At 38.2% G+C, this 17,735-nt stretch overlaps 1 protein-coding gene and 1 long non-coding RNA gene across 2 annotated transcripts in view; one reads left to right on the forward strand and one right to left on the reverse strand.

Annotated features, from left to right (window-relative positions):
- Nucleotides 1-17,735, forward strand: part of srbd1 (S1 RNA binding domain 1) — a 62,140-nt gene that overhangs the window by 24,646 nt on the left and 19,759 nt on the right. Inside the window, exons 15-16 of the mRNA XM_028469417.1 lie at nucleotides 9,805-9,896; nucleotides 14,996-15,078. Of these exons, the coding sequence (XP_028325218.1) occupies nucleotides 9,805-9,896; nucleotides 14,996-15,078 (175 nt within the window). The remainder of the gene's footprint in view (nucleotides 1-9,804; nucleotides 9,897-14,995; nucleotides 15,079-17,735) is intronic.
- Nucleotides 965-11,531, reverse strand: LOC114477218 (uncharacterized). Its single transcript, XR_003675680.1, has 3 exons — nucleotides 11,426-11,531; nucleotides 1,284-1,484; nucleotides 965-1,213 (listed from the first exon to the last, which is right to left on the reverse strand). It is a non-coding gene; the product is annotated as an uncharacterized LOC114477218 (long non-coding RNA).

Below are 17,735 nucleotides of genomic sequence, written 5' to 3' on the forward strand. Positions count from 1 at the left end.
CTGACGCTCATTCCTGCTCGGGTCGTCGGGGGCAACCACTCACACTCCCATTCAATCCGGAGACTCTGATTAACCTAACATATGGTACATGTTTGTGGATGGTGAGAGAAGACCAGAATACCTGGAGAAAAACTCCCCTCAAGCATGGGGAGAACATGCAAACTCAGAAATAAATAATAGATAATAAATATCTCAAACTTTGCTTATTCTAGAGAAAAATATGAATTAGCCAATAATGAAAATGGTAAAGCTCATAACATGCTAATGTCTGGTATGCTCATAAGTTTACACACAGATTTTGCAAGAATTTAACAAAATCAGTTTTTTCTTTTTAAGTAATGATTTAAAATAAGCTTAAGGGATTGATTTACTATGTTAAAACATGTTTAACTTAGAGAAATAAATCATGTTTACAGAAGCTTCTGTGTATTACCAAAATCGTTTTTTTTTTTGCACAGAAGTGTCTTAAAGGAGCATAGGGCAGGATTTGTGAAAAAATAAACATTTATCCGAATTTTTTCAATGCTAATGGGTGATTAAGCGCTCTAAATCAAAGAGCATTAGCCCACACACATTTCTCTCTATTGCCTTGAACAGATTGTGTGATTCATTTTGTACTGCTATTCTGGGCACAAATTTCACTTGACCTTACTTTACACGATCAAAGCGTATACAGTAAACTCCTCTATCAATAAGCAGCACCCACAGACTGTGGTTCCTAGAATTAAACTTTCACTGTGGGGGATCTGATGCATCAGGTATTTGTGAATTTGATTCTAAGAAAAAACCCAAACACGACTCTCTTTAAACTTCGTGTTCTACTGTGTTTTGCAATGTTCATACTACAAGAACTAGAAGCTATTCTTAGTATTTACTAATCAATCTTCAGTCATTTGACTGTAGATACTGTAAGTATTGATCATATTCTAGACTAAGTTTGACCAATTTATTGAAATGCATGTAAAAGTTTTAGCTCAAACATAAGAAACCTGTGCTTGTTTCTCTGTCTTTGCCTGACGTTGTCCTCCCAGGCTAATGGGAGTAGCAGGTCCACTCTCTGTCTACTGGTAGTCATTGTCATTTCTGTCATTGATTCAAACTTGAGAGGCGTCTCAGAGCAATGCAGCCAGTTGCTGGAGAGAACACACTCAGATAGCCAGCAGTGTTGGCCTGCACAAGAAGTCCTTGACTCTCTTGCCCCGTAGCTTCACTCCTGTTGGAATGAGATCATTATTACTGGCTATAGCTGATGGACCTGGAGGACAGTGGTGGAGACTGTATACATGACTGTGTGTGGGTGCGGAGGGTGTGTATCCCTTGTCACGTCTTGTGTCCAGGCGTGCTCTCAGGGCCAAGTGGAGAGAGTGATGAACGTACAATGGCAGGACCAGCACTGACTGTTTGAGATCCAGGCTCTCAGGCCTTGATGGGATTCTGAAGGTTGGATAGAGGAGCAGGGGGACGGATGTCGTGGCTTCACCCTGCTGTAGGGTGCAGGAAACAAACCAGTAGATGAGTCAAGTTAGTTAGTCATTGACTTGACACAAAAAGAGCCTTCGTCATGTATAAAACATTTATAGAAGAGAATAAATCATATAAAATACTGTGTATCTTTTAAGACCATACAAAGCATGTGTCTTTTCTGTTTCATTGTTGGACAAACTATTGGAAGTGCACTAAAAAAGAATAATGCCAGCCTAGCAAAACTTATATGCTAGCATTCATGTGTTTTTTTTTTTTTAGAACAACATTGCTCCATCCATTCATCCATCAATCTTCGGCCGTTCATCCATAGTCAGTTCGCGGGGTACCATCCTGAGCAGGGAAGCCCAGACTTCCGTCTCCCCAGCCACATTGTCCAGCTCTTCCCAGGGGATCCAGAGGTTTTCCCAGGCCAACTGAGACATGGGTCCTGGTCTTCCTCGAGGTCTCCTTCCGGAGGAACGTGCCCTGAGCGTCCGGGGGACCATCCAAATTACCAGTAGATGCTCGAGCCATCTCATCTGGCTCTTCTCAATGTGGAGGAGCAGCGGCTGTACTCTGAGCCCCTCCCAGATGACTGAGCTTTTCACCTTGTCGCTAAGGGAGAGCCCAGCCAGCCTATGGAGGAAACTCATTTCGGCCGCTTGTACCCAAGATGATGTTCTTTCAGTCATGACCCAAAGCTCATGACTACAGGTGATGGTAGGAACTAAGTTCGTTTGGGAAATCAAAAGCTCCCTCTTCACCATGACGGATCGATTCAGACTCTGCATCACTGCAGTTGAGCTAATTTTTACTTGTACTTGAGTATTTTATGTATGACTTACTTGTACTTGAGTACAATTTCAATCAGGCAACAGTACTATAACTTGAGTAGGACATATCAATCAGTACTCTTTACACCTCTGTTGATTGGACAAGATTTGGAAAGGCACACACTTGTCTATATAAGGTCTCACAGTTGAAAAGTTCATGTCAGAGTGCAAACATCAAGCATGAGGTTGAAGGAATAGTCTGTAGACCTCCGAGATTGGATTGTTTTGAGGATTTTGAGAAATCTGGCGATAGATATAGAACAATTTTTGCAGCTTTGGAGGTTCCAATGAGCACAGTGGCCTCCATCAGTTGAAAATGGAGGAAGTTTGGAACCACCTGGACTCTTCCTAGAGCTGGTCAGCCGTCAGGGCCTCTCTGGTGGTCAGCATCCTTACTCTCCCTCTCCCACCGTGTCCCTCAGGCCTTCATTTTTCTCTGCAGTGGTCTTGCGTGTGATGAGTCTGTGTGACGTGCCATGTGTGCATTTGTCATTTTTTTGGTGTGTTTGCCTATACGTGTGTGTGTGTACGGGCAGGCTTGCGTGTCGCTTTTGTGTTTGACGCACCATGCGGGGCCCTTGTTGGTACCAGATTGACGTGAGTGTCTGTGAGGCTTTGCTCTTTTCAGACGAGCCTCACTCTGGCAGCTTGTGTGTGTGTGTGTGTGTGTGTGTGTGTGTGTGTGTGCGTGTGTGTGTGCGTGTGTGTGTGCGTGTGCGTGTGCGTGTGCGTGTGCGTGTGCGTGTGTGTGCGCCTGCCTGCCTGCCTGCCTTCTAGCGCCTGGATGGAGACTGACGGCCTCTGACACCTGCCATTTGGACGCTTTTCTCTGTGAAAAATGTCATCATCTTCAGACCCGACGTGTGTTCGTGTGTGTGTGTGTCAAACACAGTGTGTGTGTGAGTGCATGAGAGAGAGAGAGAGAGAGAGAGAGAGAGAGAGACTAGGCACATCCCTCATTTTTGTCTCCCTGAGGTCCAACTTTGCAGCTGACTGAACAATGGACCCAAGCTGTTTGAGCGGCTGGGACTGGTGTGTGTGTATATGTGTGTGTGTGAAGTTATCCAATATTTTTGTTCATCAATATATTTCTGGGTATTCAAGATGCCTGTGCTGTTATTGAAACTTTGTTATTGAGGACTCTTTCCTCTATTTTTTTGGAGTTGAAGATTCTGCTGAAAGTTTCTTCTTGTCTGCTGAATGATCGTGTTGCTCTGTTGGCTATTTTGCAAACCCAGACCTAAAAAGATGCACCAATAATAAATCAAGTTATCTGCTCACAATTTATTGTATCTACTCCTCCAAAAATAAAAAAAGAAAAGGTTATTGTTTGTTATAGTTAAGGGTGTCCCGATCTGATATTGATATTGGATATCAATAGCCAGAAAACGAATATTGGATTTTTTCGGACTGCATCTAAAATCTCCGATATAATATATGTTGGTTTTTTTGGATTTATTTTTTCAATATCTTATTTTTTATTTCTTTTAGTCAATCGTAGATTATTCTTTTTCTAAAAGGTTAATTATCTGTAATTCATTGGTTTATAATATATGGACTTGGTAAATGGACTTGATTTTATATAGCACTTTATCACCACACTGAAGCAGTCTCAAAGTGCTTTACATATCAGCTCATTCACCCAATCACTCTCACATTCACACACCAGTGGGACAGGACTGCCATGCAAGGCGCTAGTCGACCACTGGGAGCAACATAGGGTTCAGTGTCTTGCTCAAGGACACTTCGACACATAGTCAGGTACTGGGATCAAACCCCCAACCTCTCGATCAGAAGACGACCCACTACCACCTGAGCCACGGTCGCCCTTCTTATATGGGTCTGTTTTTTTTTTTTGTTTTTTTTTAAATGATTAAGCCTTTTCTAACATTCCACACTACAAAATAAGTAATAAAAGTATGTGTGATTCATGCTGATATTGTATCTGATCGATATCGGTATCGGCCAACACTCAAGACTGCAATATTGGTATCGTATCGGAAGTGAAAAAGTTGTATTGGGACATCCCTAGTTATAGTATCATCATTTTCTTTCTGTTGGAAGTGTTGGACTTGGGGATTTAGATGCTCATCATGTATTAAGATACACATCTGGTATAGTCTCTGTCGACTTTGCCCCACTTCAGAATGAATGGGAGGATGAGTGAATGAATGAATGAGGGTAATAGAAGCACATTGTGGTTATTATAAAAGGAGAGTGAATAAGTGGGTGTAAGACTCAAAATGCTTTTGCTTCTTTTGACTCCTTTTCATAGACGATACATGCAATGCTTATTTATTGGTTGTATGGTATTATGGTAATTGTAAACCCTTTAATTGTATTGTTGTTTGAATTTATTTTTTAATTGCCCAAAATAGATATATAAGTGCTGCAACAGTAGACTGGAGCGGACTGTTGCCTACCAGTCCTCTTTGCCTTTTTTGTTTTGAGGCTTTTCTGAATTCCTTCTCTTTAGCTTACATCACAGACATTCTTGGTATGATATAATCTGATATTTTGTGTGTGTTATTTGTATTTCCCTGCATGTTGGCAATCCCCCTCCAACACTCCATGCCACATTCTGCAGGTGGGTTTCTATGAACCATCAGACTAAGCCTGGTGTGACATTTAGATTTAATAATCCTCAAAGTATCTCCACCTGCTGGTGGTGCCAAGGAAATGGCATTATTAGATGAGCAAAAAAATGTCTTAATCCTACACCAAGTGCCAAATCTCCTCTTTGTCAGATATTGGCAGTTACCTTGATCCTGATCATCGTATCAGTATATTGATCTGGATCCTTCCAAATTTTAAGAGAGTCTTTCATGGTGTGCCGTCTATCTTTGGTTAAAATTTAGTCAAAATCTGTGAAGTACTTTTGATCTGGTCCTGCTAAAAGATATATAAAAAATACACGCCGGCAAAAATAAATATATACTAAATGTTTTTTAATGACATTTTTACAATACCTCCAGAGTCATTTATACTTTCAAATTGTAATTTCTGTGTGTCGTTACTATCCCGTTTCTCCCTCCCTTAGGCTTTTTTTTATGAGATTAGTTGTGGATGTTTTTGCCTGTGTTTGTTCTGACTGAGTTGAGCTGGTTTTAATTGAGATTTGGGGGCCAGAAGGCTGTAGTAAGGTATCAAAGTGCATATCTGTCTCTTTCAATGTTTGGGGGCAGCAGGGGCCAGTCACAATGTCGCAAGTGAGCATGGACACGTGTCTTTCTTGTGTGTGTGCGTGTGTGTGTGTGTGTGTACCCTAAGGGTGAGTCTTAAACACAAGGAGTAAAGGAACAGATAGGGGAGCCAGTTTGTGACTTTGCCCCAGGATGGGACTTGGGGGTACTGTGAGTACATTTAGGAGAGCAACAGAATAAGTGATGACCCCCACAGGGCCACAAGTGGCTTGTAAATCTGTCCACGACAACATTCGACCTTCTGCTGGCTGCCAGGGTAATGCCCTCACCATGGCGACAGTCATGGGTGCTGCAGCAATGAGGGCTCAGAGCTGTATCCATGACAGTGCTTGTACCCAGTTGCCCCAGCAGCAGTCTTAATTAAGTTGGACATGATAGGGGCTGAAGGCCACACTTTGTTCTTCCCATCTCCTTTTGTCCGGTGGGTTTCTACCAATATGCATCCATTTACTTTAAAAACTTTTGTCCACCTTGTGTCTCCTTTAATCACTACTCCTGTCCGTCTAAGTTGGATATGTTTCACCGCATGATATTTCATAAAATGGGCCTCTTCAGGCAAGGTTTGCATGAATATTGTGACGAAAGAAATACTTTGAAATCTTATTCAGGACTATAATGTAACTAATGTAGACAAAAACAGTGATCACCAACATCCTTATACAAATATAAATTAAGGTATTTTTGTACGGTAGTAGAGAAAAATGATACTGTATAATGTGTATATATACACATGCATATAAATACACATGAAACATTTTGAAATGGACAGTGTTCAAATTATACTGTAGAGAAAATGATAACAAAAACAGACACAACAACCACTTAAACTAACACGAAATGATACAAAAACACACAAACCAACAACACATTACGGAATAGCTCCAAAGACACACAAGCTGTTAACAAAATGACAGAGAAATACAGAAAACAACAACAGAAATACAGAAAGGCACAAATCTACAACAAAATGCAAAACTTACAGAAAAATACACAAAATTACAACAAGAACACAAAAAAACACAACACTTAAAAACTGGCAAAACATCAAAACCACAGACAAAGACAAAAGAAAAGATAAAACCCTTTTTCCCTCCGTGTTAATGCTGACATAAATGTTAACAGTGTGGCCCTCGGATCAGATACAATCACAGTGTTGCGGCCCCCCGCTGTGATAGAGTTGCCCATCCTTGCCCTAGGGGTACACGTACCCCCATTTGAGAAACACTGTATTAATTGACGTGTCATTCTGAGGTGATCGTTTGGCGTGTCTCTCTTTGTGGTTTGCATGTGTTTTTGTGTGAGACCAAGTGTGGGAGGTTAATGACTAGCTTTGCTTTGACCTTACTTGAAGGTCATGTGCCATTGTTTGTTAGCAGCGTCACCATGGCGATATGTCAGCTGTCAGGGCGATGGACGGGCAGCTGACAAAAAGAACAGTGGGCCGGAGGAAGGCATGAATAGAGATGATGGGTCAGAGGAGGAGGAGGAGGAGGAGTTGATTTAGATGTGATCTTCATCAGAAGGCCTCTGCCACTCCTCATTAACGACACACTGATAATTGGCAAGGTTGTTGTGGCGAGATTCAGGCCTCTGGGATCCCTTTGTGTGCATGTCCGTACCATGTACATAAGGAGCTTTTCTCGGACATTGAGGAGGTGCTGACCCTCCTTGTCATACTGTTATGCCCCGAGGAGACAAACTCCTCCTTTCTTTCTTTCTTTCTTTCTTCATCCACCCGGGAATAATGGGAGGACGCCTCATTGTGACCGCTTCAGTTGTGCGGACACGGGTATCGATGGCTTTGTTTGCCCACCGTCCTGTCTATTTGTGTTGATTGATGATGAGCCGTCTTCTTTAGACTGAATCTGTTTACAAGATTATGATATCATCTATGTTGTCATGTAGGATCACATTATGGGTGTTGGCAGAGGGAGTAAATACATAGAGAAACCAACATAAAGCTCTTACAGCTTGGTTTTTATTTCTTACTCTAAAGAGTTTTAGGGGTTTTAGCAGAGGTGAAAGTAATGGATTACATTACTCACGTTACTGTAACTAAGTTGCTTTTATGGGTACTTGTGCTTTTTTGAGTATATTTCTAAATCAGTAATTTCACTTGTCCTTAAATGCATTTTAAAAGAAATGAAGTCATTTGTTACCTTTCTACACCCAACCTTTCCTGAGTAAATTATTATTTTTTGTGATTACTTTTAATTTCCATTTCATGGTCTCACATTGAAGATAATCCATATGTTCTTAGTTGAACCATTTCTGATCAACGTCCAGCCACTTTCTTTGGTTCAAGTTGTAGGTTTCTACCAATTTTGTTGTTACCCACATTGCACATTTGCCATGGTACTGTTCTTGAGTTGATAAATTTAGTCATACTTAGTGCCTGATAATTTTATTTTAATTTAGACTTGAATGAATTGGTGATATTTTATTTTAAAAATAATTTATACAGATGCGTTTGTGGAAAAATAAATTAAGTTCCAATTGTGCAAGATTTGGTCTCTTCCTTTTTAAGTTTTTACATGAGATGTTTACTGTATGCAAGGGAACCGTGGCAAGATTTATTACCAAAAATAAACATGGGGGGGTGAAAGTAACTAGTAACTATTACTTTGAGTGCTATTTATTTGAGCTACTTTTTACTTGTACTTGAGTATTTTCTGTATGATTTACTAGTACTTGTACTTAAGTACAATTTCAATGAATATAACAGTACTTCTACTTGAGTAGAATATATCAGTACCATTGGTTAAATAAAGGGTCCGTAAATAAATAGATAAAAAAATAACAAGTATTTTAAAGGACTTTGAATTCTTCTGGACAATAAATAAGAATGTATTTACGAAAAGGAATAAATGTTTTCTATTAGTTGAAATCTAATTAACATCCAAATCTTCTTACATTTATTATTTTCTTTAGAACACATGTCAAACTCAAGGCCCTGGAGGCAAATCTGGCCCTTTGGAGCATCCAATTTGGCCCACAGCAGAAAGTAAAAAAGTCAGAGAAACCCTGAATCATTGTGTAAATTACCAACTAATTCAGCTAGTTATTTACCAAAAAAATACACAAATTCAATGAAACCCTAGGGCTCACATTTCCCCCGCATGCTTATATCATATGATGGCAGTCAGTTTTAATGTCAAATTGTTTAAAGAACTCTCAATTTTTCCAAAATCCTCCAATTTTCTTCAAATTATTCCACTAAATTTTCTCAAATGACATAAAAACTGGCCACAAAATCAGTGCCGTAGATATTTTATAATTTATTTATTTAACTAGAGCAAAATAATGTTCAAATTACTAAATTTCCTGGTTAAAATCTGGGGCCCACTGAAGAAAAACTGCTCCATATTTGGTCAGTAAACTAACCTTTGCTTTAGGATATCCCAAATAAAATTTAAGATGTATTTTTTTATTATTGTCATGCATGTAAATACAGAAAGTCAGACACGCACAAAAACAGTTTACTTGATCACTTGTACATAATTGCTACACAGTCTCCATGTTATAATCCTTATTTTCACATTAAGAGCAGTTTACTTTCTTAACCACTTGGTGGCAGTAGTGTCTATGAAATGATCATATGACTCAATGGCCTGTGCTTTACAATAAACCACTGACACATATTTACCTCAAACTTTTATCAAAGTGTCAGTCCTTCGTGTGGCCGTTCCCTAAACAATGGGTGTCAAAGATATTTTAGTTCATTTTAGGGGAGAAAATGAGCAATTTTAACATTACTCTACCCTATAAATATATGTAAAGTAATGGAAGTTACAGAGAATATCCAATCTTTAAATTTTTTGTTTGTGATCAATTTTAGGAAGAATTTGTGGAATAATTTTAATAAAATTGCAGGATTTTGGAAAAGATAAAGGTTTCTTTTTCAACAATTTGTTATTAAAAATCATGACATGACTGTCATCATGTGATAAAAGCGTGGGCCTTGAGTTTGACACATTTGCCCTGAGCAGTAGAATTAAATATGTGCGAATATATAGTTACTAACCAACAATCATTGAGTATCAATGGGAGCCAATTATCAGCCATAAATTGTGAAAGTTGTGGCAGCATTTCCAGCTATGGTGCCATTTATGGTCTGAATAACCAATAAAGAAGATGCTGCTACAGTATTTCATGCTGTGATTATTTGCTTTAATATTTCCATTATTATTTGTTGCATTTGCACCTAATTTTATTTTGTAACTTTTTCCTCTGCTCCTCTGAGAGCTTTTATTTTTACTCCTATACATGTACCATAGCCTCATCCTATCACTTCTCCTTTACAGTATAACTAACGAGGCTGGTGCATCCATCTACAGCGTGAGTCCTGAGGCGGTCAAAGAGATGCCTGAATTGGATCCCAACTTGAGGAGCGCCGGTAAGTTTTTCTCATTCCAAACAATGTGGCTACTGCTAGCCTCTGTTTTGACTCATCATGTCAATAGTATAAAAGATAGTGACTATAGGTTTACTTTAGCAGCATCACATTATCAGGTGAAATGATTGTTCTCACCATAATTCAAACCTAATGCACATGAGTTACTACAGACTAGCAATGGTATTATTACCTCCGTAGGAGAGGGACTATTTTCACCTTTGTTATTTATCTATTTGTCTTTCTGCTAGCAGCGTTACATCAAAAGTACTAACAGGATTTTGACAAAGATAGACCTTTGACATGTGTCAAACTCAAGGCCCAGGGGCCAAATCGTCCCTTCAATGAATTATCCTGCGGGCTGAAATGAATTCAGCCCGCAGGATGAAGTCAGATTTACAGAAAATATGAAAATACCAAGTAATTCAGTTGTACATATCTCAGCCCTTCCAAATACATACATTTCTAATAATTTCCACAAAATTTGCCAGGGCGCATTGGTTTTCCCATGCTTTTATCATACGATTATTTTTAATCGTAGACCAATGTGCACACAAGAATATATATATATATATATACTGCTTCTGGTTCAGAAAATCCCTTTCTCTCATTATTTGCTAAATTTAAAAAGTGCATATCTGGGTTCATAAGTGAAGGACGTTTATACAATTTAACTCAGTTATGTAGGGTTGGCTCCTCAATTTCTCCGCCAAGTTTCATTTGGATCAAATCTAGATTGTGCATTTTATTACAATTTTTTGTTTTTTCAAAGAAAAAAGGGAGGTGTCCATGCATTTGGACCTACTCTCTGGTTATTAATGGAGATATAAATATCTTCCAAGCCTTTAAAGTGTGAATGATCATGGCACCATGATCAGGATCACTGATCCAGATAACTGCCAATATAAGACAATAAGGAGATTTGGCGCTTGGCGGCGTCTTGCGCTCTCTGAGTGCTCTTCTTTCTTTATTTTTTGTCTTATTTTATTATTATGTGTCAAAGACATTCACTGAACCCCATTAAGGGTCACAATATAAGTCATTCAGCCATGTGTTCATGATGTTTGAACTATTTTTACCATTTTGGCTTCATCTTTTAACGTGTGTCCGGTGAGTCGTTATTAGGTTGTGACAGTCGGTGATTGAATTTACAGTCAAACTATGAGATAGTGTATTAAATATATTCCATGTGTCTTTTCTAACTGAAAAACCAATTGAATCTGACTCTGAACACCACGCAGAGCTGAAGGGTTCACGTGGTAAACAGGTTACACACTAGAGCCAATAGAAGACATTTTAGCATATAGTATGTGTAGGAAACCTAAAAAAATATCTTTTAAAGCTTGGAATTCTACCTTAAAAGACTTTTCTTGTGTTGCTGAACACTGGTTCTGAAGCTCGTAATTAATTATGAAACAATATAACCGAACGGAAAAAGAGTTTCTCTTTTATTGTTACCTTTTATGTCAAGTTAAGTCATTTGTCACAGTTTGGTAGAGTGCATGAAAAGGAAGAATAATATTAATTATTACCTGCGAATCAAGAGCAATGCAGTCGGACCAGTGCTGCAGTTCAGTGGTTTGAAACTTCCTGGCATTAATCCCTCACTGCTCTTTACTATTTACTCTCTACTCGGTGTATTGTACTGTATGAGCAGTCACAGAATGTGCACACATTTACACAGCGCTGTCACATCATTCATATACAGTTCCTCGTCGCTGTTGGTCTGTGCAGTTTCTTTTTTTTTTCTTTTAGTTTTTTTATTCCTGTATAACTCACTTCTACTAGTGCATCAGTGGTAACTCAAAGGAATACAAAGTAAAATGCTTTGGGGTTTGGAAAACAAATGTTTCCAGCAGACTTCCTCTATAAATAACATAAATCAAGCAAGGCTGGATTATTCTTGTTTCCTGTGGTCAGCACTTAGAGCTGCAGTGAAGGAAAACAAACCCTGACAAAAGTGGAACAATGTACAGTTAATAGTAGCATGATAAAGGACTGTCTGTCTGTCTGTCATCCATTATGTCTTTAATACTTTTGAACTGAGGGACATCTAGTGGTGACATCCTATATTTCATTAATTATCTCTCTTTTACTGCTGTACTCATTTTTATTACCAGATGTAATCTTTGTTTTAATCTTCTGATACAAATGTAATATAGCTTTAATCTAATTCTATTACCGGTAATTTGAATTATTTTAATTCAGTTGACTAAATTAAAATGTATTATGTTAGTCTGAATTGGTAGTGCACTCCGCCAATATTATTTGTATGTGGAAGTGCAACCTTTATGTTGAATTTTCTCTTTTTCCCACCTAATATCTATTCTGTGGCCCACTTAAGCTCAAACTGATTGGTATTTGGCCCCTGAACTAAAATGAGACCCCGATTTAGATTAATCAAGATTAATATATATATTTAAATCGAGTCCCACCTCTATTATTAATTGATAATATTATTGCTGGTTTTCTGTTTGTTTTACTAATTACTCCTCTCATTTTTCCTCTCTTAGTCATATGACTTTCTCTCTCTCTCTCTCTGTTTTCTGTTAAATGGAAAAAAACTAAAAAAAACTAAAAACTCTTGATGTTCTGGCTGTAAACGGTGCGGCCACACTGTTACTGTCCCACCACATTGTCCCGTCATATTGTTCCGTTGTTTTGGTGAGCGATGTGTTTCAACACGGCCTCATCCTCAACACTTCCCACTTCAGTCACGCTGAATTTGGCTCAAAGACTTTCAGCAAGTGTTGCAGAGTTATGTTGGACTTAGCTTACAGATCAAGCTCTCTCTCTCTCTCTCTCTCTCTCTCTCTTTCTCTCTCTCTCTCACATGGAGAGGTTTGTTGGAGCACTGAGCAAAGGCGAGGGTTGAAACTCCATCTCTGTCTAAATATTATCACAGGCAACTGCAGTGAGTGGAGGGAGAGGAGATGCATTGATTCCAGACTTTTTTTTCCATTTGTCCATCCATTTCACAATCAACCTCTAAATCTGCTGCATTGTTGTGCATCAATGCTGACCACTAGAATTCCCATGTATACACAGCACATAAATATGAATCAGCAACAGAATGCTGTACTGGAGGAATAGTGGGTTGAACAACGTGTGGTTTGTATTTCCTGATTGATTACACATGGTTCCTTTGAGTATCAATCTGGGAATACAATCCTGTGTTTATGGTAGCTTTGAACTAGAAGATATATTTAGATTATTCACACAGACAATTGTCAATACATATTTGGAATCTAGTTTTAATAGAGTAAAGAAATAAGAAAATATTTGATGTCACTGACTATTTAAAAAAACTAATTTCTTGAGGTGATTCATTGTAGGGAAATGTCTTAGTGTCCTTAAATTTATAAAAATCAAGGACTAACTGAAACTGAATAATAAATCAGAATTAAAGAAACTCATTTTAAATTCTTGCATAAAATGAGAATTGAGAGCAGTGTGTCTTGTGCATAGGCAACACAACAGTTTTTCACTGAACTGGGGAATTGTGAATTAAAGCTAACGACAGCAAAGCTCGACACTGCCCTCAACGATGCCCTTTGCACAGTCTCTGGATGCCTACGAGCCACCCCAACCCACCAACCACCTGTCCTAGCTGGAATCGCCCCAGCCGAGGTCAGGCGAGAAGTAGCTATGCTGTCTCTTGCTCAGAATTCACAGATGAGTGAATCCCACCTCCTCCACAAGACCATCACGGAGAGACGGCAGCGCAAATGCCTCAAATCCCAGGAACTGCTCAGCATTACACATGACCAGCTGACACTAGCAGAGCTTCCTGGGTTAAGGAAAGATGGCGAGAACAGTGGAGAAAAATAGAACCATCCCTCAACTGCCTGAGGACAGGTGTGGGACGTTTCGGAGATTCAATGCAGCGATGGGGCCTCACGGACAGTGCCCACTGTGAATGTGGAGACCCTCTACAGACTGTTGACCACGTCTTGACTAGCTGCCCCAAACACCGGAAAAGGCCTAAGGAACCTTGATGGCTAGACGCTGGAATGGCTTGCTGCAACAGAAGAAGAAAGCATACGTGGGCAACTGGCAGCCTTCGCTTTAATTCTGTGCGTCCCCCAAAGTAAACACACAAAATGACTTAAACATACATTAAACATTTCAGAAAAATACACTAGACAAACAAAAATACACTAAATTACTTCAAATACGCACAACGAAAAGCTCAGAAAAACAAAAAAATGCACAAAATGAGAGAAAAATAAACAAAACATCCAAAAAATGACACAAAACAAAAACAAAAATACAAACTATTACAATAAATTATGCAATATGACAACAAAAATACACAAAAGGACTCACAAAAAAGCAAAAGAAAAAACCTTTGTTCTTTCCTGTATTAATGTGTCATTATTCTAAATGCTGACTTAAATATTGATAATGTGGCCCTCAGAGCATACAATCACACTTTTTAGCCCCCACTGTCATTATAGTTGTCTACCTTTGGATTAAAGGATGGATTGTGTAGGCAAGTTAATGAAAACCAAGAATACACATAATTTTATATCAAACAAGGAGCCAATGGATTAGTGCTAAATGTGTGATGATAAAGTATTTAAGTTTGAATCAGCTGTAGCTGAATTAGTAACATTGGGAGTTTTAGTAGTCTTAATAATACTGGATTAAAATCCTAAATGTTAGCTATGTGGTTAGTTTCATGTGCTCTATCTATCTCACTGTATGCCACTGGGCAGACTGGGTAAATTAGAGATCTGAAAGATCTGTGGCTTCCTCATTCATCATGAAGCTATAAATGACAAGTGCGAGGATGCCAAATGAAAGCCAGCTTTAATTATGATTATTGTTGAGGCTGGAGAAATGACAATTAGTTTTGGCCTACCCTCAGGCCACAGTTGTAATGTGTCTGAAATTTGCATATTCAGTAATTATCAATAAAGTGTGTTTGCATATTCAATAACAGGGAGTCAGATAGCATGTTCATTAAAGTATAGTTTCTCAGTAGACAGAGTCTCATGGATATGCCAGTGCTTGTGTGTTTTCTAACATTACTACTGAAAACATGTCGCTGTGCTTTTTGTGTATGGTGAATTTGTGAATTGTGTGTGCGTTAACAGTGTCTATTGGAAGACGGGTCCAAGATCCCCTGGCTGAGCTTGTGAAAATTGATCCCAAACATCTTGGTATTGGGACATACCAGGTATTTTAACTTTTATTTCCTTATTTTTATTGTTTTTGATAAAACTGCAATTGTAAAATTATGCAAAGCTGGTTCAGAGGTGTTTTAGGTGACACATGAACAAAAATCTACACTTAGTATCCTTATTTGTGTATTTATTTACCAGATAGCGGTATCGCTAATTTCCGATGTAATATAATGCACAATTTTCCATTTTGTGGGCCATACATAAAACATGAATACAAATGAGTAACACATTTATTATTCTCTGGGGAAATTTAAAACAATTACCAGGTGGAACTGTACATTATTGTTTCATCACATTACCACATTGTAGACAGCCTAAAAATATAATTAATTCTCATTTGATTTTTATTTATTGGCCTGAAATTCATAATAAAATTGATTAAAAAAAAAAAATGTATTTGGATTAATTTACTTTTTTCAAAGTCACCCCAAGCTGGTTCACAGGTCATACGTCATCATGTTATATATACTGTATAGTTGGATATAAAAGATAAGCTCTTTATTGTTTTTATTTTAATTTATTTGTGCCATGATTCTGCATAACACTAGAAAACTTCTAGAAAAATGTATTCTCATTTCCACCCCTAGTATCCCTGGGCAAAGGTATAGAAAGTACTCGGAAAAAATAATATAAAGATAAAATTAGGTTCAAGTCAATGTACCTGGTATCATAAGTAATGTATGTAGTATAGCTATTAGTGTTCTGTGAAACAATATATTTGAATATCAAATGTATTTTGCGAAACTATACTCAAGTATCAAAAGTACAAGTAAACGGAAATAAAACAATATTTATTATAGCACAAATTTATAAAAAAATAATGATAAAAAAACAACCGAACAACAAAAATGCCTCTTCCCTTGTTCTGTTTATTTTCTATTTGAAGTGATTCAAATAGATGCAGTATCATAACACAGAAACCAAACACCTGGCTAAGGTGTCTCATGTTTGCATGAACTCATAAAGGGGAAAGGGCCTTGCATCATGTTAACGCCACCACGTTTGATACCAATAGCATTGTTAGCTTGCGTGTACTGTTGGCTGAAGTAATATGCTATGTTTAATCAGTAATTTATACTTGTGGGACATGACGTGATATTAGCAGCCATTATTGTAACTTAGTTTACTTGACATTAGATTAAGTTTCATATTTCATGGCTTTTATCTCATGGCACTTAGACAAACACAAGAGACACTTCATTCTGTATGTTTTAGCGGTTCCCCCTTCACAAAGAAGTAGCAAGCTACGACAATGGGTAACTGCTTTCTGCCATAGTCGCCATATTGCCAGAGTAAGAACTGAACTACTTATGTTAACGTTTTTGTTTATTCAGGCAGATTTTTTCCAGGAGATTCCCTTTTTTTTGTCTCCTGACATGTTTCGACTGTCAACTGCCAGTCTTCCTCAGAGGCACCTGCTGATCTCTTTGATGTGTCCTTATGAGTTCTTTCGACACTCGAAACATGTCAAAAAAGGGAATCGCCTGGAAAAAAAAGTTGCATGAATAAACGAAAACCTTCACATAACAATTACTTCAATTCTTTACTCTGGCAAAATGTTTTCTTATTGGAAAAATACGGTGGCCCTAAAAGCTCACAACACAACACAAAATACCCTGAGAGCTCACGACACAACACAGAATGACGAACGCCACAACGCAACACAAAATGAAAGTGCATCCATATACAACACCCACAACACAACACTCTTCTTCGTGGATTTTTTTGTTGTGAGCTTTCGTGTTGTGTTGTGAACTTTCTTTTGTGTTTGGTTGTGAACTTTCATCTTTCATGTTGTGAACTTTCATGTTGTGAACTTTCATGTTGTGAACTTTCATGTTGTGAACTTTCATGTTGTGAACCTTCGTGTTGTGAACTTTGTTTTGTGCTGTGTTGTGAGCTTTCGTGTTGTGTTGTAAACTTTCTTTTGTGTTGGGTTGTGAACCTTCATCTTTCATGTTGTGAACTTTCATGTTGGGAACTTTCATGTTGTGAACCTTCGTGTTGTGAACTTTGTTTTGTGTTGTGTTGTGAGCTTTCGTGTTGTGTTGTAAACTTTCTTTTGTGTTGGGTTGTGAACCTTCGTGTTGTGAACTTTTATGTTGAGAACTTTGTTTCGTGTTGTGTTGTGAGCTTTCGTGTTCTGAACTTTGTTTTCGTGTTGTGGACTTTCTTTCATGTTGTGTTGTGGGGTTTGTAAATGTATGAGCTTTCATTTTGTGCTGCGTTGTAGCATTTGTCATTCTGTGTTGTGAGCTCTCAGGGTATTTTGTGTTGTGTTGCGAGTTTCTGAGGCCACCGTAGAAAAAGGCAAACCAGTGAAGTAATTGTTGCAGCTATAATTAAAAGTTGCTTCCTTGGTACTGCATGGAGTAGTTTTGTGACACGTAGCACTAACATTATTGTGCAATGTGGAAGAAAGAAAGTTTTAATTAAGTTAAGTATTGTTTTTTTGTTGCTTTAAAATTAAAATGAACCTTGAGTGGACTGTATCGCTGAATGGGAGGAAATGACAGCTCAGCCCGACAAAGGTCAATGGAAAATAAAAGTCGTGGAGAAGTAAAGGGGTGAAAACAGACATCGGAGAGGGAAAAATACCAGGTCATATTGTGCGTGTGACTGCTTGTGTGTATGTGTTTGGTGGTTTATT

This window comes from Gouania willdenowi, chromosome 15 (genome assembly GCF_900634775.1).
Source record: "Gouania willdenowi chromosome 15, fGouWil2.1, whole genome shotgun sequence".
NCBI classification, from domain to species: Eukaryota; Metazoa; Chordata; class Actinopteri; order Blenniiformes; family Gobiesocidae; genus Gouania; species Gouania willdenowi.